General features: G+C 33.9%; 3 protein-coding genes and 2 non-coding genes across 5 annotated transcripts in view; 2 read left to right on the top strand and 3 right to left on the bottom strand.

Annotated features, from left to right (window-relative positions):
• Positions 1-1,378: 1,378 nt before the first annotated feature.
• On the bottom strand, positions 1,379-1,445 carry Smp_tRNA_00377_Gln_TTG.1.1. Its single transcript has one exon. It is a non-coding gene (tRNA).
• Positions 1,446-2,532: 1,087 nt separating this feature from the next.
• Smp_136860 (hypothetical protein) lies at positions 2,533-8,299 on the top strand (the record flags this gene model as incomplete). The annotated part of the gene is made up of 2 exons (XM_018797348.1): positions 2,533-2,567; positions 7,870-8,299. 2 exons carry the CDS (start codon positions 2,533-2,535, stop codon positions 8,297-8,299), a joined length of 465 nt encoding a protein of 154 aa, XP_018652399.1.
• Positions 8,300-11,784: 3,485 nt separating this feature from the next.
• Positions 11,785-11,851, bottom strand: Smp_tRNA_00337_Gln_TTG.1.1. Its single transcript has one exon. It is a non-coding gene (tRNA).
• A 6,240-nt stretch (positions 11,852-18,091) lies between these two features.
• Smp_136870 (ER6-like protein) lies at positions 18,092-18,584 on the top strand (the record flags this gene model as incomplete). The annotated part of the gene is made up of 2 exons (XM_018797347.1): positions 18,092-18,150; positions 18,521-18,584. The coding sequence occupies 2 exons, from the start codon at positions 18,092-18,094 to the stop codon at positions 18,582-18,584; spliced, it is 123 nt and encodes a 40-aa protein (XP_018652398.1).
• A 1,810-nt stretch (positions 18,585-20,394) lies between these two features.
• The window catches only part of Smp_136880 (hypothetical protein), a gene marked incomplete at both ends in the record, with an annotated part of 8,030 nt that continues 730 nt past the window's right edge, over positions 20,395-27,694 (bottom strand). The window contains one exon of the mRNA XM_018797346.1: positions 20,395-20,623. Within this exon, the coding sequence (XP_018652397.1) occupies positions 20,395-20,623 (229 nt within the window). The remainder of the gene's footprint in view (positions 20,624-27,694) is intronic.

The following is a 27,694-nucleotide window of genomic DNA, read 5'->3' as shown; positions in this document are numbered from 1 at the left end:
CGGCCGTTCAGTGCTTTCAGGTTTTCCATGGTGGTCTAGCTTCAATGGACTCATGATCTCAACTATATAAAACAAGTAAACAATCTGATGACTAGAATTAGACTACAATCAGTTATGCTTCAGTAATTCAATTATTTGATATGTGATTTAATAAAATATCGACTATTGTTTTAATCCCATTTTGTTCTTGAGCTTTTCTCTCAATTTCAACTATTATCCATTTCAGTTAGTTAGCACTATTCATTGATAAATCAGAGTATTGGCTAACATGCGATAGGTTAGTCGCATTAATGGATCCTGATTCTGAGGCAACGGGATCCGTTATAATCTCTACATCGTTATCTTCGTTTAAAGTATGCTTTTAAGTAAGCCTTTGATTGGTGGTTTTATCTAAGAATATACGAGTATTCCTAAACTTCGTAAGCGCACAGATTAGCCGTTCAGATTCTTTCAGTTGTTCAGCTAATAAATGGTAAACGAATCTAAACAAGATAGGGATAGAGTATTTCTGGTGTTTTTTATCAAGATGAATGCATTGACATAGACTATCTTAAAAGCTAACAACATTTAACATCGAATTCCTAATAGGGTTAAGGGTGGTTTTGTCAGGTATGTTATAGATAATCACGTTATTTGGAGAGATCATTCATTTAATAATTTTGCTATCAATGAGATCAATGACAGATTCTACTTTGATAATGTCTTTAACTCCCTCAGTGACCACATCCGTCGACAATAGTGCCTTTAGTTCTTGCTTAAATATTACCGTGCTTTGATAAAGAGCCTTCAAATGACTCTAATTTAGGGCGTAGATCGTTTAATTGTTTATCTGTATTGTCCAATTAACTCTTAACATTATCGATGCTTATCGATCTTGACGTAGAACTCGTTGTTAAATTAAAAACTTAGTCATCTGGCAGCAAGTGTGTGGTATAAGTTCACTCCAAACATTATTTGATTTTAAAAAAATTTACTGGACATGGGGTAAAAGTAATAACAGAATTGTTTAGGTTTAGGGCGTTATCTAATAGTGTGATGTGGGCTACTTATATCCATATAAGTAGTATATGGTGATGGTCTAACATAGAATGTATTTTGGTAGAAGATCGATAAGGAACGAACAGGAAGGAAGCGCAATCGATACGAAAATGCATGAACAATGTGATCAAAGAAGACGGACTGATATTTGCAGAAGGAACAGTGAAGATTGAGATAATTGATTGTTATTTTGCAAATTAACTGTTTGGTATATGGTTATCAGATCTGATTAAGATATGGTGAGCAAAGATGGATAGTAGCTAGCAGTACGTTCCAGGACGCACGTTTCGTCCTGTTTTGGACTCGTCAGCTGGATGTGCCTGTATCTCAGAGCTGGTGTTCACTCTGGGACTCGAACCCAGTACCTTTCGCTTCAAACGCCATCACGTTATCCACTCGGCCACTGAGTCCTGATAGCTAATTGCTTATCTATCTTTGCTTACCATGCTTGTGAGTTTAGGCTATATCGAGGCAATACGCACAGTATGCACATATGCCTATTAGAGACTGACTATTTGCAGTCCTAAAAACATCAATGATAAGATTCAAACAAACAATATTAAGTGAATTCTGAGTAAGATAGTTTGTAATTTGTGCTCAAATACATTCAATTGTCCCCAACTAGTATTTTGTTCATTACAATAGGATTCAATAATATCTAAATACTTTGTATTAGATACCATATTTTTTGTAACGCAAAGTTCAAATATACCGTACCATTAATTTACAAAATTACAAATCATCATCAATCTGAATAAACATGTTTATTAATTCTATTCAATTAACTATATTATATTTAAATGGTCAATTTCATTGAATTACTAAGAGAACAAAAAGTTATTACTTAAATCAGTAGTAAATTAATCGAATCAAATTTATTTAACACTATAAACTTGAACATACTTACCTATCAATTATACAAAATGTAATTGACGAAATCCAGTACATGGATACATGGATTTTTCATTATCCAAATTGTATATAAATATATAGTTCATTCACTTATCTGATTTTCATTTCAATCATTATACTATAGTTACAGTGATTGTGAAATAATGTTACTTCATTATAAATTACATTGGTATAATTTATTATTGTGTATCATTGAAACTGGATTATTAACAAATGCCAAGTTAGTTTAATATACTACTACTGCTACTACTACTTATTCTTCTTTATAATCTATTCAATTTTTTCATGAACATAACAATTTTGAATCTACTTATTGAATCAGAAGGGATTTTGTGAAGATTTCAGTATTTTTCATAGTTGAAATCATGAGTCAATTGAAGCTAGACCAACATGGAAAACCTGGTGGTCTAGCTTCAATTGACCCATGATTTCAACTATAAAAACTACTTATTGAAGTTAGATAAAAACTTGTGTAAAGATTGAGTTTAAAACTGTAGTTTATTGATAAAATAATCATTAGGTATCATTTCCAGACAGCCAGTTTTAAGTACATTAAGTGATCATCAAACAGTGCCCATTGTGATGATTCTTGGTGTTGATAAACTTGTATCGATCAGGTTGTATTGTGCCTACTTGTATAAATAAAACGACAATGAATCAATCGAAATATTTCTCTGACAAGAGATCAGATAAGGTCTGATTATTTCAGTGTTCACTTACTGGACTGTAAATCTGAGTGATGTGAAGTCGGAATTCTACATGGAGTATCATATTTCTTTATATTGCAGGTACACCTGGATGACCAGTGTCAATTAGGATGAAATTGAGATCTAGGGTTCGCTAAAATTTGAACTGCATTCGCTGATCCTTATGAATAACAATCGAATTGTAACCAATGTGATACTCCCTAGTTCATATTACTGGTCGAATCCAATTGATCAAGGTACATTATAACCACCTACTTTAGTGGCTAAATTTGACAGTGATACGAGATGGCGCAAAATAATTGTATCACAATTACTGTTCTCTTAAACCTGATAATTGACAGCTTGTTACAAAATTATGCTCTTCATTTTTCAGATGAAAATTTGTTAAAATGACATGAACGAGTCATAGGGAAATCGATTTAGTGGATGTCCATATGATATATTGTAGTCATTTGTTACACTGGGCTAGCGAACGTGTTTCATACGTAATATTCAGATATCTTAATTTTCCATTGGAAGTACATTGAATTTCAAGTATTTAACTGGACTTTAAGGATGTTAGGAATTCTTTGTATCACACTTAGACTCACCACTTAATGGAATATCAAAATATCTGGATACTATGTACTATTCAACTTATATTAACCCCTAATGACAAAATAAAGTTACCTGCGACTTAACCAAAAAAAACCTACAATACTGCTATTATTTTAACTGTACATTTCATTTGTTGGATAGACTTAACTTATGAGAAAATACTATTAAGATTATATAGTTTACATCACGGATTGTCATTCAGTAGATAAACTTTGAAAAATAAGAAACATTAGATATCTGTTTCCTCCTAGGACGAAAACCTTCAACAGTGGACATTCACAAACTCAGAGAGGACTGAACCTAGAACCTATAAGTATTGCTAGGATGTATTTATTTTTTGATCACAGCTTATACATGGTCGCCTTGATACCTGGAGATATTGAGTTTGATCCTTAGTGAAGTTGTGAATTCACACTGCTGAGCAATCTCGTACTTGGTAGAAACAGATGTCCAGTTCTTCTGTGTTTTTATTGCATGTCTGAAATTAGTCCGTGATGTAAGTTATAAAATCATCACATACTCCTCATACTTATTTAGATTAGTTTGTAAAATGCTTTATCTACAAGCAATAAACACCGGGAATTTGAAACTATCCCTCCTGTTTAGTGTAAATCATCTTTGTTCTTGTTATTTTAAACTGATGTCTATTACTATGTTAACATATATAATGATATATATGACCTAAACTATTTTTAAAACTGAGTAACGTGGTCAGTTAAACGATAGAAAAATGTTGGTATAGTCTTACAACAATCAATAACATTCGGTATGATTATATTTCTAAAATAATAATTTTATGATTTGATGTTAAATTGTTAAAATTACCTGGTAGGAAACCGTTTAATCTTTAAGAAGATTTTGAAAGATACGAATTTCCACAATAGGACGAAACGGCCATCCAGTGCTTCCAGGTTTTCCATGGTGGTCTAGCTTCAATTTATTCATGATCTTAACTATATAAAGATCCGAATTCAATTCATCTAGTGTCATATTTCTAGTGAACGTGAATACAAGTGGGGATGATCGAATGTATTTCAACACAAAATTACAGAATGTCTTAGTAAAATTTGAGAGCCAAACAGTAAATCCTTCATTTACGAATTGTCTTAAACTTGATTTTTCCTTTCTCAGATATCAGTCAATCGTCTTAGACTGAATTGTTCTTTTGTTTCCACATCAATCATTCTTTTTTCTTGTTCTCTTTTCTTTGATCTTATTAACCTTCTGAATCCAGGCGTTTCACTTTTGATTGATAATACATGCTACCGATATCTGTCGACATTAGTAGCATACACCATAATATTATAGCGGCATAAGCAATCCACTATTTGTTCTATTAAACTAATCAGTCAGTCAGCTACAACGTAGGACCAGGCAAACATATGCGTCGGTTCAAGTTGCCATACCTCATTAGCACAACAAGATGTACACCGAATTCATAGACGTAATTAATTTAGCGGTGGTAGTATATAAAAGATAGGTTGTATATAAGGATATAGTACAGGAAGAAATACAGATATGAGGCAATTTTAATCTCAAGGTTTAAGGAAATATACAGAGTGTATACACCTACGCCATTGTAATCGATTCTGAGCCATGTCATCTAGAGTCTCAAACCATCGGTTACGATAGTCACGCGGACCCCAACCAAGTAGTCTCCATCTAATAACATGGCTCAGACTAGAGATTAGCGACTTCAAACACTGATGCCACGTTTTCGTTTGGCTGCCCCTAACTTTCATAAAGAATACTATTCAACATTCATATATTAAAGTAACATCATAAATTAATCATAAGTTTATTAAAGATCATATTCTAAATCAATTCCTCAAATATAAGATAGGAAGTCATGAACAACCAAATCCCACTATGTTGAGACTTCTTACTTATCATTATTACTTACGCTTGTTACCCCCGATGGGTCATGGGCCGTCGACCAGCATTCTCCAACATACTCTGTCCTGGACCTTCCTTTCTAGTTCTATCCAGTTTTTGTTCATTCTTCTCATGTCTGTTTCCGTTTCTCGTCGTAGTGTGTTCTTTGATCTTCCTCTTCTCCTTCGGCCTTCAGGATTCCATGTGAGGGCTTGTCTTGTGATGCAATTGGGTGATTTCCTCAATGTATGTCCTATCCACTTCCAGCACTTCCTCCTGATTTCTTCCTCCACTGGATGGAATCTGGTTTGTTCTCTCCCACAGTAGATTGTTGCTGATACTGTCTGGCCAACGGATCCAAAGTATCTTGCCTAAACAAATGTTAATAAACACTTGTATCTTCTTGATGATGGCTGTCGTAGTTCTCCATGTTTCCGCCCCATAGAGTAGAACTGTCTTCACATATGTATTGAAAATTCTAACCTTGGTGTTGGTTGACAATTATTTTGAGTTCCAGATGTTTTTCAGTTGTAAATATGCTGCTCTTGCTTTGCCGATCTTCGCCATCACATCTGCATCTGATCCACCGTGTTCATCAATGATGCTGCCCGTAGAAAATCAACTCGCTAAAAAAACGCTAACCAGAAAAAAATATTCAAACCATGTTGAGACTTTCATTAGTTAACAATTGCTTATCATTATATACTGTTACCATCGTCTATTTGGTTATAGGAGTAAGATATCAAAATCAAATAGATCGTGACTAATTGTCTGTATAGAATCATACATAAAGATTGTTAACATGTGTTTTAACACTAATCAATTGGTCAAAATACATATATGTGACCATTCTCAATTTGATTTGATTCAAAGCATAACAACCTTAATATGCTATAACACTTAATGACAATTTGAAAGCATAACTATTATATTTTCTTGTGAATACATTAGATTACATACATAATCAACCTACTTATATTAATCTTATTTGAAAAGTCGCCTTTTTTTTCTAGAACATTCCATTTACGATCAGCACCAGCATATCAACTTTTGTAGTTGATAGTAGTCATGTATTAGAAACTGTATCGTTAATTTACTACACGGAAGAAGATTAAAAATCATATTACGTGTAGAGATGTAAGTCGTATTAATAATTCTCAATATCATGTCATATCCATTATGAGCATTCTAGTGTAGTGCCATGCTTCGTTAATAGTTCACATCGATAACCGTTATAATACCAATCTTAACGGTGCATAAAATCAGAAGGCAGAGAGAAGCGGCAACTACAGTTTTATTGATAAATGACTCAGGTCAGAAAGTTATAAGCACATGAGTAAATATCAGCGACCGAAACAAAAATGACACGCATTGGAGGTGGCGGGTAAGCCAATTCACTTTAATCAAGCGTTAATCAATACTTATAGTCAGACAAGAATAAGTTACTGACATGTGATGAATAAGATAAAAAGTGTACACACACCTTCGCTCATATAAAAAATAGTCGGGGTTAATTAGTGAATAATTAACAAGGTGAAAACGGGACTCATGATGGATAGGTAAATTGGCTTATCCTGAAGCTATAATGTGGCATATGGGCTTAACATATAAACCGATACTACACTAGTGTTTAACAGAATAAGGTAAATAATTTGAAGTTTCTTGCACAAATATTAAAACAGTCAGTCATTATCAACGTAAATTATGATTTAAATGTGTGACGGATCAAGTTCTCATACCACATCAGTTCGACGAAATGACATTAAAGAGATAAATTGCGAAAGAATCGAAATAATGTCATTACAATGATAATGAGAAAGACTAAATACTGAGAAGATAGTACAAGACAGAATAAAAACGTACATTTGAAGGAATAATGTAACCTAAGATCTAGAGTAAGATAAAGAGTGAATGTATTGACACCACTGTGACTGATTCTGAGAGTTCACACTTACCTACTTACTTACTTACTTCTGTTACTCCCAATGGAGCATAGGCAGCCGACCAGCATTCTCCAACCCACTCTGTCCTGGACCTTCCTTTTTAATTCTGTCCAATTTTTGTTCATTCTTTTCATTTATGTCTCCATTTCTCGGTGTAATGTGTTCTTTGGTCTTCCTCGTCTACTTTGGCCTTCAGGATTCTATGTGAGGGCTTGCCTTGTGAAGCAGTTGGGTGATTTCCTCAATGTGTGTCCTATCCACTTCCAGCGCGTTCACAGGTGACTTATAATTTTTCTATCAACAGAATGCAATGAGATTTACTTATTAAGCGATTAACATAATTTAATCTTTTCTTGCAGTAATCTACATATATTAAATGTATTTACACTAGTAGATATACTAGAAGATTTATCTACTTCTATTCTCTACTTTACAGTTCATGACACATTCCTTCTTGAATCAGGTAGCTATAGGATGTTTGAGATGTTCCTCTTGTTATAAAAATGATAGAAACAGCCTTTCTAAAGATGATGAATATATATATCCAATAACTTTACATAAGAATGACAGTGATCTGTGACTTCTCGGTGGTACTCATGAAAAATCCGGACTATTTTGCTGTTGGTCAATGAAAGTTCTAATGAAACTAAAAACATCCCAAAGTTAAACAAGCAACCTAAATCATAATTTTTGATCAGTAAAACATACTATTGACCGAATTTCTTCTATCCATTATCGTATTACTGATACACTTATAAAATCCTATAATTTATCCTTCATTATATTTTACATTTTAGACCATATCATGTATCATATGAACCAGATGAAACTATAATTAAACCATGTCGATCAGGTACAGCACATTGTATGTTTGGTGATTGTACAAAAATTTGGCTTAGAAAAAAGAAACATGTAGATATTATTATTGAATGTCAATGTTGGCCTGGTTATTCTGGTGAATGGTGTAATATTTATCCACCTGAACATAAACATTGGGAAGGTTTATTACGTACAAAAGGTAAAGATGAAATTACTCCAGTAATAAATACTAAACAAACACCACTTACTATTACGGATATATGGCATGAACAAAGTCTTCAATATGCTGGATATTTAGTGGATAAACATCGTGAATCTATTGCAGATAGATTGAAGAATAAATTTCTGGTGTTTCATAATAGTTTATCAAACAATCATGAAAACAATAATGTATCAAGTGATAAATAAGGTTTTAAATGTACCCTAACGATAGAATCGCCTAGTTTTACTGCCATAACTTCAGGGATTTTTTTTCAAATTTTCCCTATACTACTTAAACTGTTCGATTTGTTTACAACAAACTCATTGTCATCCAATTTGTATAGACCCTAATTAATGCAGTGTAAACTATTAGTCAGCTCCTTTTAAGTGTTAACTACTTTGCTCTGTTTGTATTAATTATAGTTTATTGTGTAACTAACTATACCTTATGCTTTATATAAATAATTTCTTTGAATTCTTATATTTTGATCTTATTCAGTTTAGGTCATTAGTTAGAGAAAGGCTAGTCCTCAGACAAACTGTATGGCTCAGAGCCAAATAAACAGACTTATATTCGGTAAATGAGTATGATTATTATTATTATTATTATTGTTATTACCATCAGTTAAGTAACTTGAGGGGTTACTGTTCAATAAAATAGAATGTCGATGAAATCAAATAAATGTAATAGCCAAATATAAACTAATGATTACTTACTTACTTACGCCTGTTATTCTCAATGGAGCATAGTCCACCGACCAGCTTTCTCCAATCCACTCTGTCCTGGACCTTCCTTTCTAGTTCTATCCAATATTTGTTCATTCTTTTCATATCTGTTTCCATTTCTTGTCGTAATGTGTTCTTTGGTCTTCCTCTTCTCATTTGGCCTTCAGGATTTCATGTGAGGGTTTGCATTGTGACGCAATTGGGTGATTTCCTCAATGCGTGTCCTATCCACTTTCAATTAAATGACATGATTCTAAAATAAAACCTACAAAAATGAATTAATCAATAGTAATATTAAAGAGAAATTTTAAATAAGATAAATTCGAAGTTATTAGAATAAGTTAATACGTTTAGATTTGTTTATTTAAGCTATCTTAGTAATTGCCCTCCTATTCAATACACACGAATAATTACAGATGAAGACAACAAATGTAGCAGTAACTTCTGCATCAAAAGCCCTCAACATACACAAAGGAAAAGGCGAGATTCTCAAATACAACACAGAGAACTCCAAGCCAATCACACTTGAGGACGAAACTCTGGAAAAGATTGAAACTTTCACGTACCTGATCAGCAGCATCACTGATGAACGAGCAGGATCTGATGTAGATTTAAAGGCGAGGATTGGCAAAGCAAGGACAACATTCCTAAAATTAGAGAACATATGGAACTCAAAACAACTCTCAACTAATTCCCAAGTGAGAATCTTCAATACGAACGTCAAGACAGTCAGCTCTACTGTACGGAGCTGAAATGTGGAGAACTACTTCATCTACCGTAAAGAAGGTACAAGTATTTATAAATAGTTTACGCAAAATACTCAACATTCATTGGCCGGATACCATCAGCAACAGCCCTTCATGGGAGAATACGAACCAGCTTCCAGCTGAAGGGGAAATTAGGAAAAAATATTGGAAGTGGATAGGAAAGAAATCACCAAACTGCATCATGAGGCAATCCCTAACATGTAATGGTGAAGGGAAGCGGAAAAGAAAAAGGCCAAAGAACACATTACTTTAGGAAATAGAAGGAGATATGAAGAGGATGATTGTTAACTGGAAAGAACTGGAAAGGATTTTTGAAGACAGGGTTGGACGGAGAATGCTGGTGGGTGGTCTATGCTCCTCCATGAGGGGTTACAGACGTAAATAAGTAAGTATCTTAGTAATTCACTTTTCGAATCTTTGAAAAAAGAGATGTATCTGGTGTTATTTCCTTTTAATTTATCGGTAGACTTTGTTTGTAACCGCTGAAAAAAGAAAAGTAACTAACAGCTAAATCAATTTTATTCATTATAATTACTATAGGTGATGAAAGATATGTGGTTACATCAGTCTATACTCCTCAAAATAGAAAAATGTGAATAAGTAGTGTAAATGTTAAATAAAGTAGTGTCTCTTTTTCATTTATCATATTTATTTGACTATATTAGTCACCTTCTATCACTCAGTAAATTTTTATTTATGATTATTTAATCAAATCTAGTTCAAAGTAATTAGTCCCTTTGATAAACTTCAATAGTGTAGTAAGAAGACGAAGATTATCAGAACTATGTGATGATATATTAGCGCAATACATTTCGAACAATCTGATCACACAAATCTAGTTCGTTCCAGTCTAAATAATGTAGCATAAATATGCATTTTAGTATCATTCATTTACTGTGTTTAAATAACTACACACTGACTTAATTATCTACAATCTTAGTAGGTGAAATTCAGTTAGTACTGAACATATTTCTTGCTGGTTTGTTACTAATTCATGCAAATACTCTACTAATATATGAGTCATTAACCACCCAAAGAGATAAATAGTAACAAATCTAACTTTGACAACGACCCGAGTCTAAATCCTACAGAGAGCAGTGATTTTCTTAAGTTAACAGATACGCTTTGTTAGTATGGGGATATTACTATGAGAAGCTTAAAAGCTGTTTTTACATCCTCACTTCAATGTTATCATCACACTGCCTCCTAATTGGTAGAATTCCACCAACATTAAATTTATGAGTTCTTTTATACCCTCCCTTCAACTTATTTTCCTTTTTCCTTGCATTGTGAATTCCAAAACAACTATTGATTTTATAAGCACAAGTGGATGATTGCTAAAAGAGCTTCTGAATTACGGAAATATCAAGACAGGGCGCATATATGCTAATAAGAGATTGATCAATTGAAATCCCAAGCGTCAATGCGAAGATCCAAACAACCAATACCTTCTCTATATACTGTCGTTATGTATATATATTTGCCGTTTAACAGTTTGGATCAAAGTGTAAGAAACTCTAGATTTACATTTTACATTAATCAATACTTATCATCAAATCGTATGTACAGTCTGAATGTAACTAGAGTTTCTCAAAAGTTGAGGATCATCATCATCATCTAGCTTCACATTCTTAGAAGTTATCAGAAGATTAATAATTCAGCGATTAATCACTGTCAATCTATCACTGAAAGATGACAAATGCCACATGTTTTTACTGCTTTGGTGTTGATCAAGTCCTTTCAGTTATTCTTCTCAGTGTAGCCAATGAGATGAAGTATCTCATTGTAAAGATCTATTAATGTCGTAATTAAAAATAATCAGAAGATTCCAGTTCATACTAAAGACTGAATAAGATTCATAATCAATTAATGTAATGTATCACTGTATAGATCATGTTAACTTTAAACTTTTGACCTGAGAAGATTATCTTTCATGGATCAAATAATCTATGACATTTACAATAATTACATAATGTATAATTAACAGTAATTTACATTGTTCTAGCTCTTAACGCAATATCAAACAACTAAGCTTACTGGTTATGAAAACTTTTACAACAATGTGTATGAAGTTTTTCAACCATATCCAACAGTTGTAAGCAAAGATGGATAGTGGCTAGCAGTGGAATTCAGTTTGACGCGCGTTTCATCCTATTTGGGACTCGTCAGCTGGATGTACCTGTATCTCAGAGTTGATGTTCATTCTGGGACTCGAACCCAGTATCTTTCGCTTCAAACGCCATCGCGTTATCCACTCAGCTACTGAGTCCTGATAACCACTTGCTTGTGCAATCAATTCAGCAGATTTTTTTCAACATAATAAGATTATTCTTCAAAAAAAACTAGATTTATTTCTAATGAGAGGTAATTAAGAGCATTCCATCGAATGCCTTGAATAGAAGTCAATACTTGTTAACCACAAGTACCAGCAAAGTATTTGACTGCTATTGTAACCTGTTCAATTTGTTTTCCATTCATTTATGTTTTTCAATCCATTATAATCCATTATGATTTCAATATAAATACAACTGATCACTTACGTGTTAAAGGAATAACTTACCATAATCTATTCAACTGACAATTTATTAAAAATTCAACTTAGCAACAATCGAAAATTTGATTTATTATCATTACTATTGAAGAGTTCATCAAAGCAACTAATATCTAACCTTGTTAATAACTATAGATCATTCTGTGATGTTCATTCATTATAAATTAAAGTTTAAAAAGCAATATGTGACTGATTATCATATACATGTTCATTACACAATGATTATAATAGAGTAACTTATTAAGTTGATTTATGATACCATAGATATGTAATTGTTTTTTTTTTAATATTTGATGGTTACAACAGATATCATATGAATCCTGTCGAGGATAAAGTTCACTTTTAATCATTGTTTTTGATCATTCTACTTCCAGGTTTTCCTTGGTCGTCTAGCTTCAATTGACTTATGCTTTAAACTATGTAAATACCAAATCTCCACAAAAAAACCCCTTCTACTTGAATTTATAATAGTTATAGTAGCTGTGAATGTGAAAATGGGTAATTTGACTGTTTACTCAGTATTACATATAAGTTTAATATTACGAAACTATCTTGTTAACTTATTTACAACAACCTATTAAAGGTTAACAAAATTTTTACTCGCAGTCTAATGTTGAGTGTTGATTATTTTGAATTACATACATACTTACTTACTTACGCCTGTTACTTTCAATAGAGCATAGGCCACCGACCAGAATTCTCCAATACACTCTGTCCTGAGTCTTTCTTTTTAGTTCTATCCAACTTTTGTTCATCCTTCTCATGTCTGTCTCCATTTCTCGACGTAATGTGTGTTCTTTGGTCTTCTTCTTCTCCTACGGCCTTCAGGATTCCATGTAAGGACTTGTCTTGTGACACAATTTGGTGATTTCCTCAAGGTGTATTCTATCCACTTCCAGCACTTCCTCTTCATTTCTTCCTCCACTGGAATCTGGCTTATTCTCTCCCACAGTAGAATGTCGCTGATAGTTTCTTGCCAACGGATCCGAAGTTAATAAACTGTTAATAAACACCTGTATCTTGTGGATGATGGCTTTCGTAGTTCTCCACGTCTCCGCCCCATACAGTAGAACTGTCTTGACATTTGTATTGGAAATTCTGATCTTCTTGTTTGTTGTCAATTGTTTTGAGTTCCAGAAATCATATAAAGACCAAAAACAACCTGGATGTTGTGTGTAATAAAAGAGCCAGATCATCTGTGAAGTCTAAATCGTCCAGCAGCATCCCAGCTGTCCACTGTATCCCGTGATTTAACCCAGTTATTGACGTCCTCATAGTCCAGTCGATCACCAGGAGAAAGATTATTTTGAATTGCCATAAACCTCAGTCAGTCAGGAGGTGTAGGAAGGATTTGAAAGTGACCAACTTGGTCTCGTGTGCAGTTACGGGTATGAGGGCATTTATAAACCTAATATTCATATTATACATTACGGTGTATTTTTCAATTTTGTATTTTATTAAACATACTAATTTTTTTCGGATAATTTACATAATTACCCATTTCATTATTATTAAAACAATTCATTGCTACTGATTGTGACTTGTCAACTGGATGTACTTGCACCTCAGACTTGATGTTCACTTTGGGACGCGATGGCGTTTGTAGCGAAAGGTACTGGGTTCGAGTCACAGAGTGAATATCAAGTCTGAAATGCAGGTACATCCGGCTGACGAGTCCCAAATAGGGCGAAACTCACATCCTGGATTCCACTGCTGGCCACTGTCCACCTTTGGTTATAATTATTATAAGGATTATTACCCTGAAGAAGTCCAGACAATTTAACCGGACGAAACTTTGGAATTGTTGAAAGTTCAATCAACGAAATCATTTCAAATATAATTTTCACATATAATGAATTATTATAAACACTTATTTAATGATAAAGCTTTCTAATAATTAGATTAGTAGGTGATGAACAAACAATATATATGGTCTTAGTAATTATTATACACATTATATTTGAAATAGTTTTCCTAAAACATTATTGTTACTCTAGTTAGATATTTACATTCAATTGATCCGACATTTAAATAAATGATGATCGAATACTTCATAAACTATCGATAAATAATCAATTTTGTCTTAACTGACCAGTTTCAGTCCTAAACATCAATGGGAAGATTCAAACAAACAATATCAAGTGAATTTAGACTTCACTTCATTGCACAAACTAGTGGCTATCAGGACTCAGTAGCTGAGTGGATAACGCGATGGCGTTTGAAGCGAAAGATACTGGGTTCGAGTCCCAGAATGAACATCAACTCTGAGATACAGGTACATCCAGCTGACGAGTCACAAATAAGGTGAGACGTGCATCCTGGATTCCATTGCTAGCCACTATCCATCTTTGCTTGTAAAACTAGTTATATAGTTTCAATTATCAATCAATTTGTAACTAAGCTATGATTGAAAAAAATTGATTAGTAGAAACTAATTTTTAGATATTTGTTAGTTTTATAAATTTATGATTAATTCATAATTAATTTGGTTAAGCCTTTTTGTTAACTTATATAACGGATAGAGTCATTCGTACAATAACAACCTACCTATGCTATTGTACTTTTATTACTCTTGCACTCGTATGAATATGTATGCTTGAGCATTGCTTACTGACTACGTATGTATTCATGCTGCTAGCCTTACTATTAGTCGCGTAAATGATTCAATGATTCATTAATTTCCATATGTATATATATGTACAATCTAATCCTATTCACTGACTAGTTGACTCGCACACTCGTTCATTGGCTCGATCACTCGTTCGCCCATATGGAACTTAAAACAACTTTAAACTCATTCCCAAGTGAGAATCTTCAATATGAACGTCAAGTCAGTCCTACTGTACGGAGCTGAAACATGGAGAAATAATACATCCAAGGTCAAGAAAGTACAAGTATTTATAAACAGTTGTCTACGCAAAATACTCAACATTCGCTAGCCGGACACCATCGACAACAGCCTTTTGTTGGAGAGAAAAAATCAGCTTCCATCAGAAGACGAAATTAGGAAAAGACGTTGGAAGTGGATAGGACATACATTGAGGAAATCACCAAACTGCATCACGAGGCAATCCCTAACATGTAATGGTGAATGGAAGCGGAGAAGAGGAATGTTAAAGAACACATTACTTTGGGAAATAGAAGCAGATATGAAAAGGATTAATGTTAATTGGAAAGAACTGGAAAGGATTGTTGAGAACAGGGTTGGTTTGAGAATGGTGGTGTGCGGCCTATGCTCCTCCATGAGGGGTAACAGGTGTAAGTATGTAAGTAAGTAAGTTTACCTGGATTATTACTATCATTAGTATTTTTACTATTATTATCCAATATTCAATAATAAATTTTTGGCTTATTTTTCTGGCATTATGTAAAAATAATGACATATTCTTTTTTAGTTTATTTCTTAGATAAAATAGACAATTATGTAATCTTAAATCAGATTTCTGATCACCAAGGTGATTATCTCCTTCCTTTAAAATAATGAATATCAGTAAACATAATAATAATAATAGTAATAATAATAATAATAATAATAATAATAGTGAGGGTGAGTTAGATGATGCAAAATTCCATTTTGATGGAGTATTTTGTTCCAAAAGTTCAAAAACGTTCTTAGGCAAATTTTACTTATCAACAAAAAAATAAAAGACAACTGAAGATATTTTATATCAGAGACCAATTTGGTTTAGTGAAGAAAATAAATAGTCTTGTGTGAAATTCAATTATTTACCTAACTGCATAAGCCAGTTACTTTTTAATGGAAGAGCATAGGCCAACCATCAGCATTCTTCACCCAACTCAACCCTGGGCAATTCTCTTCAGTTGTTATTCATCTTTTTGGTGTATAATTCTAATTCCTTACACAGTGTGTGTACTTTGGTCTTCCAATTTTCTGTTTCCCTTCAAAATTCCAAGTCAGCACTTGCCTCGTGATGCAGTTTGATGGTTTCTGCAATGTATGCTTTATCCACTCCTAACATCTTTTCTTAATTTCCTCCTCAGATGGAAGATGGTTTGTTCTCTCACACAGTAGATTGTTGCTGATGGCATCCGGTCAATAGATATTGAGTACCCTACGTAGACAATTGTTGATAAATACTTGTACCTCTTATATCCCGACAAGAATTGCTAATGGTAACTTTTGAGAACTATTTATGAATCAATGTGATACATATATTTTTATTAAGGAACTAAACAATTCCCATGCATATTCCTTTTATTATAAGCTTTATTTTGACCTATAGACTATTATTATACGATTTACCGTTCCTGCATAATGCCCAGTCTATTAATTACAGTCTCTCACATTCACAGCCACATTTGGCTAGATCTTGTACAAATGATATTTCCTATTTTATGGTGTGATATGTTCTGTTTGGTTAGTATATAAACCCAGTATGTTTGAAATACAAGATTCATATCACAGAGGCTGTTATTGGTACTCTGGACTTAACAGGCAGGCCTAAGTAGGGAAAAAACCGGTAAAGACTCTAGACTGTTCATACGGGTTCTATACATTACTCATTCGATCGATAAATCACAGTTCTCTAATTGGAGGTATCATTACGTGATATATTAATAGGGTACAAGGCCACAAGTTCTAATAATTGGCGACGGGGTTCACTAAGCCAATATCATGTATATTATCTTCTTGTATTATTTATATGTATTTAACCTTTATTGAATGTAGCGGTTTAATAATTAGGACCATTTTGCTTACAGAAACATTTTTTGGCTTATTCTATGGAAGGAATCAAACAATGTTGATATCAGGAATGTTACAACTGAAATAACAAAATGCTAATAAATGTAGAGTTTAAACAATTTCTACTTAAGTTGTCATACTCTGTCATATGCAGAGACTGATCCACAATTATATTTCACATCAATTTGTCGTAGGATAAAATGACAATAAACATGTTTGGTCAGTTCAACTATATAAAAGTACTAACTCTAACTGTAGCGTATATCTGATGAGCAAAATGCTTCTATAGCAACCTAGTATATAGCAGCCTGGTATATAAGACAATGCCATCTGAAGAAATGACTTCTGGTTTCGAGTATATGAGTTATGCAAAAAGTTGTCTAAATTTCTTTACAATCTATGGAGAGCTATTTAATTCAGAAAACATTGGAACAATGAAGTACCGGTAGAAAGAGGCTGAATAATTTAGGCCTGAATCCCATGAATATATGTTTCTTTACTCATAAATGATTACATAAACGGTCATAGAAGGATCTTTAGTAGATAAGTGTTTTACAGGCCGGTGGTATATCGTAGTATCGGTTTTTATGTTAAGCCCATATACTTTATTCTAGCTTCTGGCCAAGCCAATTCGCCTATCCATTATGGGTCATATTTTGATCTTGTTAATTATTCGCTTATTAACCTTGACTATTTTCTTATATGAGCGTATATGTGTATACACACTTCGTATCTTATCATATGTCTGTCATTCATTTTTGTCTGATTGTAAATATTGAGTAATGCTTGCTCATAACGAGTTGGCTTCCCAGCCATCTCCAATACGCATTATTTAGCTTCGCTCTCTCGAGTTGGCTTACCATCCATCTCCAATACGTGTCATGTATGCTTCGCTCGCTTACACTTGCTCATGTGCTCACAGCTTTCTGGTCTGCATCATATATCAATAAAAATGTAGTTGCCACTTCCTTTTGCCCTTCTGATCTATACACCGTTTAGAATGATATAATACCGGTTATCGGGGTGAACTATTAACGAAGCACAGCACTACAATATCTATAGTACAATCATTTCATTAAAAATTTTCTAATCGATTAACTCTACTGAGTAATATACAAAATAAAAAGTTTTTCTCCAATCAAAATGTTGTACTAGTATCAACCAATCAAATTAAAGCACTTACAATTATATAAACACAATTAAGCCATAAGATCAGGCGCAAATTATAAAAAATCTATCTTGTTGTCAATATGCCTGGACTCATTTCAACTGAAGAAAATAAAATTATCAGAAAAATATTAATTCCAGTTTATGAAAGTCCTGAAGCCCATAAAGCCATTATATGGTATGTGAATAATCTAAAATTACCTGGTGATTTAATTATATTCCTTCATGTTGTTGAACCTATTCTACCATCTGCTTTATCTGGATTATCAAGTCAATATGAATCTATGCCATTTAATGATAAATATCATATCTCTGAAAAAAATATGAATAAAGCTAGATTATTATGTCAAGAATTAGTACATGAAGCAAATATCTATGGTATCAAGTCAGAAGCAATGATACAAGTGGATACAAAACCAGGTCCAGCTATTATTAAAACAATTAATGAACAACATATTGATAATATTATAATGTTAAAACGTAGTTTAGGTTTTATTAAACGTGCTATAACTGGTAGTGTTAGTTCATATGTATTACATCATTCAAATGTACCTGTTACCATTTTATCATCTATGAATAATTAAAAGAAAAAAAAATTGTATTCAATAGAACAAAAATTATTGATTTCTCTTTTCTCTTTTTTTTGTTTTTTTTTGGCAAAAAAAAATAAAAAATAAAACGCATTTTTCATAAACAATGAAAGTATTTTGTTTAAACATTCCAGATGATCAAGACCCCCCTCTCTCTCTCTCCTTTTTTGGTTTTTGTTTTTTTCTTTTTTTTTGTTTTTTTTTATCTTTCTGTAATGTGTCATTTATACTTTATATTATTGTTCTACATTGAAATAGATGGTTTGGTTTGTTTGTTTTCTTTTCTGATCAGAATGGACTTGACCCTCTTTTTTTTCTTCTCTTTTATTTTTAATTATATTTGAAAAACAGAACCCGACTTCATTTTGTGAAAGAGATATGAGAATGTGTTTTTTATGGATATTATGATAGAACTGTATTGAAATTTGAATAAACAAGCTAATCTTTTCTAAGGATAATAACTCAAGTGAACTTACTAAGAATGAAAATTTTCATACTGAAATCATGTAGTCAACTTTTTACAATGTTAGTAATGGTAGTAGTAATAATAAGGATATTGGTAGTATTAGTGTGGTGTTGGCTACTTATAACCGCATAAGTAGTATATAATGATGGTCGAGCATTAAATGTATTTCAATAGAAGAACGGAAACGAAACGCAATTGGTATGAAAATGTATGAACAATAATAATCGGAGACTATGGACTGATATTTGCAGAAGGAATGGTCAAGATAGAGATAATTGATTGATAATTTGTAAATTAATTGTTTACTGTATGGTTGTCAGATTTTGATGAGATATTCTGTAATTCTGTGCTTGAATACATTCGATTGTCCCCACCCGTGTTCTTGTTCACTAAATTGGTAGTAATACTGATACTGTTATTAGGAGTGGTACTAATGGTAATACGCTGTGTGCTACTGATGTCGACTGATATAAATAGTATGTATAACCAATCGAAAGTGGGATGCTTGAAAGAGAATGAGAACAGAGAGTGACTGGTATGGGAACGAAGGAACAACAAAGTTTGAGACAATTGATGAATATTTTGCAGATAAAGTATTGAATGTATGGTTCTAAGATTTTACTAAGGAATTCGATAGTTTTGTATTCAAATGTATTTGGTTGTCTTCATCTGTGTTCTCGTTCGTTACAGTAGTAATACTTATGCTAATAGTGGTAGTTCTTCTACTATAAATGGTAGTATTAATAGTTGCTCGTAACGAGAACCGTCTTCTTGGTCGAATACTCTTAACATTTGTATAGATTCTTTTACACTCCAATAAAGTGTTTAGATTGGTAATTTTGATCAAATCTATAAGTCATATCATCGTATCTGAAAGACCATAGAAACTTGTAGAAATCTACGACGAATTCCAATATGACATTCTTGTCTATTAAAATTTGAATGTAATGGATTCTTAATTTTACTTTGATTAGTTGAACTTCTTATTTTATCGTACGATATGATTTTAAAACCTTATTTAAATAACTTGATCTTCAATGATCAACTAACTTATCATACCATAAATGACCTCAGTATTTAAAACTTAAAAGAATGATAGTCAGGTACATTATTGTAATTAGTGTTAAACTAGTATGCTGTGTTAATTAACATAGAATACTCTAAATCACTCAATCGATTTTTAGGCATATATCACGCAGATGAAATATGATAAAATGTATGCGCTTATACATTGATTGTAGTGGTCTTTTAATTCGTAGACTTGAACAACATTAAAACTAGAATTATTGTTGATTGACTAGACCTTAAACGGATTCCTACTACCTAACATTTAATCAAAATATGATGAGCCTAAACACTGTATGATTAGGAAAGTGCGACCTGAAGGTAGCGAAACATGAGTGGAATTATTTGGAACCAGAAGATCGACAAGAAACTGAATTGAGATAGATGTGAAGTCTTTAATACGATTCGAAGTAGACAATCGATTGAATGCTACTGGACGGCGTGTTAAAGTAAATTCTGATTCCGTAGAAAGAAGCTCGTTAGACAGAGACAGACTACGGAAAAAATGACACCATTAATTTTCTCAACAACTGGTAACAAGCGAAGCAAATAAATATTTAATTCCGGATGCAAGCATTCATATTCTTCAAACATAACTAGTAGATACTACAAGCATTGAAGAAGAATACAACCGCGATTCGGGTCCCAATTATGTAATGATTTTTGGGCGACATTATTCAATTCCAATAACGAAGAAGATATCTCAACAATGTTGTCAACAAGGGATAATAAACATATTTTATTATTATCCATGTTGTCTATGCTCACTGATAATGTATCCAAGGCTTCTTCAATTAAATTAGCCCGTATAAAAAAGTAGTAAGAAACACTTTACTTAGTCAGTGACAACAGTGGGATTTTAAAGCATACAGCTTCAAGTAATTGCAAGACGCATTCGTTCCACTTAATATCAAAAGGCCAGCTGATTGAATTCACAACTACAGATAGAATAGGACTTAGGAACTTTAGAACTCAGAGTGTGTACATTACTTTTAGGCCATTGACATGTAGTCCAACGAGTGAAGTTTCCAAGTTCAATCAATCGCCCATTAGTGATGTGTTATCTAGCATTTCAAAGATAACGCAGTTGTTGTACGGAATAAAATATACAAGTTCATTCTCTTACACGATCGTGGTTGCATACTATAGAGACTTCTTACACTGTGATCAGACAACTGTTCAGTAATCCTTGGTATGCCCCAAAATGCCCTGGTACGGCCGAGAATGGAGAGAGTCCACTCTCCCGCTCGAAATGCTCTCACATAGCCATGTGTATATAACCTCTGCCAGGGAAGTCCTACTCACTGCCTTCTCGTGGCATTACTGTTGTTTACGAAATTGAGAAGACGAAAAGCGAATGTTCGGCGCTTTAACCATGTTGGCGGACACGGTAAGTCCGCCTAGGGAAGTTGGAAAACCCTGATTCCAAACCAATGGTGTACATGGGCTCCAGTATCCTGAAGAAACAAATGGCGTATGAATCAATCGTTGGTCACCGGCTACCATGGGACTGCATCTCCTCACGATGCTCCACTGCCTTGTGGATCAGATCTTTAGGTCAAAGTCTCCGGGTGTGGCTCCCTAAGAAAACCATCTGCTTCAGTTTGGGCACCCGGGCAATATTGTAGCCCTCACACAAATCAAATGAGATTTGTGTGGTGCATATATATCTGGTGCCCCTTTGTACCAATATTCATGTGTTTAAATAAAATAAAATAAATCCTTGGTATCATATAACTATCTAGTTGAAGTCAGTTTGCAAACCCATCAGCTTAATAATTGATAAGAATCCTATAGACAATCGTCGTTTAATTCGGAAAAAATATCGGTCACTAAGAGATATCATCCAAAGGTTCTCGAACAGATAATTTTAACTATAGATTTTGTTTGCTAGTTATTTAAAAGCCAGATAACAGATAATAGAACGTTTTGAACTTCATGAGAAATGTACTCTTACAACTGGTGTTTCTAAACATTCCACCGAGATAAGCAGATAAAATCATCGCTACTATTCTACCTAAATTTAAGATACATTATTAACTAATATCAGTTGACTTATAATACATAATCAGTGCCGAATTACAAAATTTAATGTTGTCTAATACTCACTTTTTTTTATCAAACTCTAAGATTAAGTTTTCAGCCTGACTTAAGGGTAGTACAGAAGAATTATAACCCAGGAGATGAATTTTATGGGAAGCTATGCATGCTCCTCCAAAAAGCCAAACGTTCAGATATAGTAATAGTGGCGAGTGATTTTAATCCCCATGTATGTATAATAAGCCTAAGAAAAATGGACTCAGGTGAATCTTACGGTGTTGCGGCCCAGCGAACAGACAGTGAGAACTACCTGCTGCAGCAATGCTCAGGAAGCCGTCCAGTTCTAAGAAACCCCAACCTTAAGTACAATAAACATATCGTCTGACATGGTAACCCTCACAATTGACAAAACAATGAACTCAAACAGACCACATTGTCACTAGCCCTTGTTGAAGAGGCTCGATAGAAGATAGTCGCTCATTCTGAAGCCCACGTTTAGACTCCGGTTGTGCTCTAGTTCAGGCACTTATTATTTTGCATCTTACTGAACGTAGAAAAGCAGCAGTAAGAAAACCACTTACAGTTAAACTTAATAGTGAAATAGTCAAGAATGTGTCTCAGGAACAATTAAAGTTATTCAACTATGAAAATGATATTCACCTCTAGGTAGCTCAGCATAATGTCCAAAAGGTTTTAGAAACGGAAGTGAAATCCACTAGCAACTTATGCCAAAAGGCTAGGAAAAACTACGGATTTCAGCAGCATCTACAGAACTGACAGATGCTCGGAAACTCATCTCGTATAGCTACGAACAAAGTAAGAAGCGAAGGCAGCTCAAACATAGACTGGTAAAAAAACCTTCCAATGATCGTAGGTAGTGGTGGGTAACTGAAAGAGAAGAGACAGAAAAGAAAGTAGCTATAGGTAACCGTAGACAACTGTTTAGACTTATCAACAGAGCTGATATTAAAACTCCAACTGTTAGTGAGGTTACTTTGGAAAGAGATTGGCCTATTATTCACTCTCAATCCAGGAGATCCTATCGATGGGCAGAACACTTTAGGAGCTAGTACAACCGAACTCCAGTCACCTTTTAATTACCCACTATCTCTAACCAGCGTGAATGATAAATTGATGTAAGTCCTCTAGCTCTTAGTGAGGTCAAAAAGGCTTTAAGTAATCTAGAGCAAGAGAGAGCAGCAGGGTCTGATGAACTAAACCATGAGATTTATAGGAATAATATAGTTTTCGCAGTTGAATTAACTAAAATCTAGGAACTGGACGTAATCCCATCCGACTGGTCTCGATCGTTGATCGTCCCAATCTACAGGGAAGGACAAAAATCCTCTTGTGGCAATTACAGGGAAATCAGTTTAACTAATACAGAGTCTAAAATTTTAGCCTGAATAATACTTTGATTTCTAACTGGAGCTCGTAAAGAGCAAACCCTAGAAAACCAGGCAGATTCTGGAACATAAAAATACTTTTCGACGTCCGACGTTGCATTTCTTAACCTTAAGTCAGCGTTCTGTAGCAGTACCCATCATTGAAAGGCGTATCAAAGGATTACACTAACTTTTTACGCGCACCCCACCTGGACGTCAAGCTTTCATGAGAACTGGTTACTTCAAGTGATGTTCGTCAGGGTTTCCAGCTTTCCTCATTTTCATCTGACTTTGTCATTGACATTCTTTTAGAGATAACCCCTTTTAACGTCTGACTTTTCAAGGACTGATCTCCTACCACGGAGTTCACTTGTTAACTCAGAATACGGATGAAATAGTTTTGTTTGGTGAAGACGTTGATAAAATGCAGTGTCTTCTGACCACCTTAAACAACAATCCAAGCGTGTGTTTCCCTCCCTTCAAATGCGAAATGTTACATCAGGATTGGCTTGGGTCATCATCTGAGTTAATGACAGAGAATGAAGTAGTTGAATGCATCGACCTCTTCACTTATCTTGGGAGTCTTGTCAGTCTCGATTGTTTGGTGTCTGAAAAATCTCGAAACAAATTCTGAATGCTTGATTACCTATTGCTAACTTGAGTCATTTGTGGCGTAGGCGAGATATCCATTCCCCAACCAAAGGACGAGTTTACTAATGAGCAGTGTACTCCGTCCTACATTTTGGGTGTGAAACAGGACAATTAAGAATAGAGGATATTCGTAGGTTATTTTCATTTAATCATAGGTGTCTTCAGAGCATTACTCTTATATTTTGAGACCACGGAGAAAACAATTTCTGCGTTAGGAACAGAGTACGAAGTAAAAATGGGATATCGATTGATGTGATAGTAAATCTTCATCAACTGAGGTGGTTGGAACATGTATTACATATCCTCAACCATCGTCTACCTCGATGGACGATGTTTTGCAATGTAGGAGTAGACTAGAAGAAAGCTAAGGGCAGCCAAGCCACAACATGTCAATAATCTGTGAAGATAGTGACAGTTGGACTGAGCTAAATTTAAAGGCTTAGACCAACTTGTTACGACCCCCATGATTTTCGTGACCATCTTTTGGAAACTTTGAATGACATGTCTCAAACTCACTTGCGATGGTGTAAGTACATGCGTTCTTCGTCTTCCTCAAATTCAAAGCCTCTGAATTACTCGTAACTAAAGTTTGTGTTTTCATTTCACTAATTTATGTATCCTAGATTCGTATATTCGATAACTAATATTTCCTAGTACCACTGATGCCATTGACACTTTATAACACTTCTCCTACAATTAGTTTTGATTTCGGTTAATTTTGTCATGCCAGTCAATTAACTTATTTATAGACAGTGTTATCGGAACGGTAACCATTCTTCTGTCTATTTGTATTATTATGATCACTATCATTCTGTATGATCATGCATGCTTGTCACATGTGACAGCCCACATACATATCTCTCACTAACTTAAATGTTAGTCACTTAAATATCGCTCGATGAATCATTCTCTTTCCCATGTATGTATATATGTGTTTGAATCTTATTAATGAACTTTGTCTTGGTTCGCTTCTATCCCATTGGATTCGATTAGACTCAGAATCCGTCTCTTTATTCTCTTGCTCACGTGCATTAGCCTCTCTATTCAAATTCTCTTGATGTGCTAGTCACTTTGTTGTCTGTGCTATCCAATACAAATTACCATTTCATATTGCCTTCTGAATTGATATACAGCTTTGGAATTTATTTATTAACGGTTATCAGGGTGATTAATAAACGATCCCTAAGGTATTGTATTGAGGTCAAGCCACTGCAACCTCTATCATTATGAGATGTGACTTGAAAATTTGATTTTTGTGCGTTATTGAGTTATGTCAACTTGAACCGATGTACACATGTCCGAGGTTCTACGTTGTGACTGACTGACTGCCTGGTATTCTAGAAGGATGATTTTGTCGAAAAGAAATCTTATGAGCTAGTTGGTTTTATCGTGAAGTGTTCAGTGCCCTTTTAGATAACATCATTAGTACAACCTTCAAACATCAGTAATCCGTCGGAATCCATCTGCATATGACCAACAACTTTTGTTGACAGATAGTAGGTTTAATTGATTGTTGTTATCACTTGTTCTGTCATTGCCTGCACACTTATTTGATTATTTTTAATCTTAACTTCATTTTTGACCTTTATTTTATATTAATTGATTGATAAGCTGAATCTATTGTTACATGTTTATTGATTGTGGATTGATTCGGGTGTCAAGCTTCTAAACCTTATTGAATTTTCCTTGTGTTGCTTCTGTCCAATATTTCAACGTTATCCCAGTCAGATATGTGTTCACAATTGTGTACATTGTCACACTAACACTTAGCTTATGTTCAACGATTTGCGATTTCAATTTCTAACAAACTGACATTTCAACATAAGACACATAAAGTAGATACAAAGCAATTAGACTGATCACATTCGACCTTTATTGAATCACTAGACAACAATGAAATTGGTTATTACTTAATGATTAGCTCTGATAGTTTCAACTAGTCAGTAGAACCTCAATCATAGATTTTCATAGAAGCAAGTAGGAATTCAAGAAAATATCATATAACCATTTATGCTTAGTATTAACAGTTGAATAAGTTAAATTTAACAAATCAACTTACTTACGCCTGTTACCCCTCGTGGAGGAGTATAGGTCGCACACCAGCATTCTCCATCCAACCCTGTCCTACCCAATCCTTTCCACTTCTTTCCACTTAACATTCATTCTTTTCATATCTGCTTCTATTTCCCGACGTAATGTATTCTTTGGCCTTCCTCTTTAACAAATCAATATACCACATTGATACACTTAATAGATTAGATAATTTTGTAGGACATTCAAAACAAATGATAAGACATTGAAATATTGAAAGGTCATTTTAAAAACAAACAATCTTTAGTGAAGTATTTTATCTAGACACAGTAATGTTATGTGTATTGTTCAATTTCAAAGTTTATGTACACATATCTGGGTGATGAGAATAAACTATTTGAAAACAAAAGTTATTATGTATACATATTTATTTTCAAATAGTTGAATTTATCAGTTGGTCTAAGCTAGACGATCATTGAAAAAGTGGAAGCACTGGACAGCCGTTTCATTCTAGTCTGGGGCTCCTCAGCAATATGTATACACTATCTCGCACGCGAGACACGAACTGAGGACCTTCGGTTCAGTGCACAAACGTTCAACTTCTAGACCACTGAGCCGGTTAGCTTCAATCGATCCATGTTTTTGAGCAACCATTCATCCATTGTCTGAGACAGATACCTGCCAAGTGCTGATAGGATCTTATCGATCAAGTTACGATGTAGCCACTAGTTTGAACAACTCAGAATCTCTCTTGAGACTGAAAGACCTGAGTTTGATTCCTAGATGTCAGGTCATGTACTCCCAACATTCAGGATAAAATAATTACCTTGTCCTTCTAATTTTTCAATGTTAGTCGGAGATCAGTTTATGATTTTATCTGTGTAAATTTCATCCATTACATATGTGTCACAAACTCCTCCTGTAGCTCTTCTAGAGTTACTGCCGATCCCAAGCCCGGATAAAGGAGGAGGGTTGGGCATGATGTTAGCGACCTCATCCCGAAGAAAACTAACTCTTTAAAAAAACGCTAACCTGATGTGTCACACGTATTATTCTACGTGTTAAAAGTGAAGCATGATTAAATAATGAGTTACCTTTTTTTAATTTTACCATTTAACTTAAAATTCAATAAAAAATTTTGTTGTATATCTATATATTTCTATGTCATTTGTTAGTAGTATTACATATTCTATGTAAAGAATAAAATTGCTTATTTTCGATATTTCATTCAAACAGTATACTACTAGCTGTATAATTATTATATACTTTTATAAATGTCGGAAGATCTAGTGAATTCGCTAAACTAATCTACATTTACTATCAGAAGGGGGTTTTGTGGAGATTTAGTATTTTCATAGTTGAAAACGTGAGTCAATTGAAGCTAGAACAACAACATAAAAACAACAAAAGACAAACCACTAACCAAATAACACAATATATGGATATAGATTATCTGAC

The sequence above is a fragment of the Schistosoma mansoni genome, chromosome 4 (genome assembly GCF_000237925.1).
Source record: "Schistosoma mansoni strain Puerto Rico chromosome 4, complete genome".
NCBI classification, from domain to species: Eukaryota; Metazoa; Platyhelminthes; class Trematoda; order Strigeidida; family Schistosomatidae; genus Schistosoma; species Schistosoma mansoni.
This window is presented reverse-complemented; position numbering and strand designations above follow the sequence as displayed.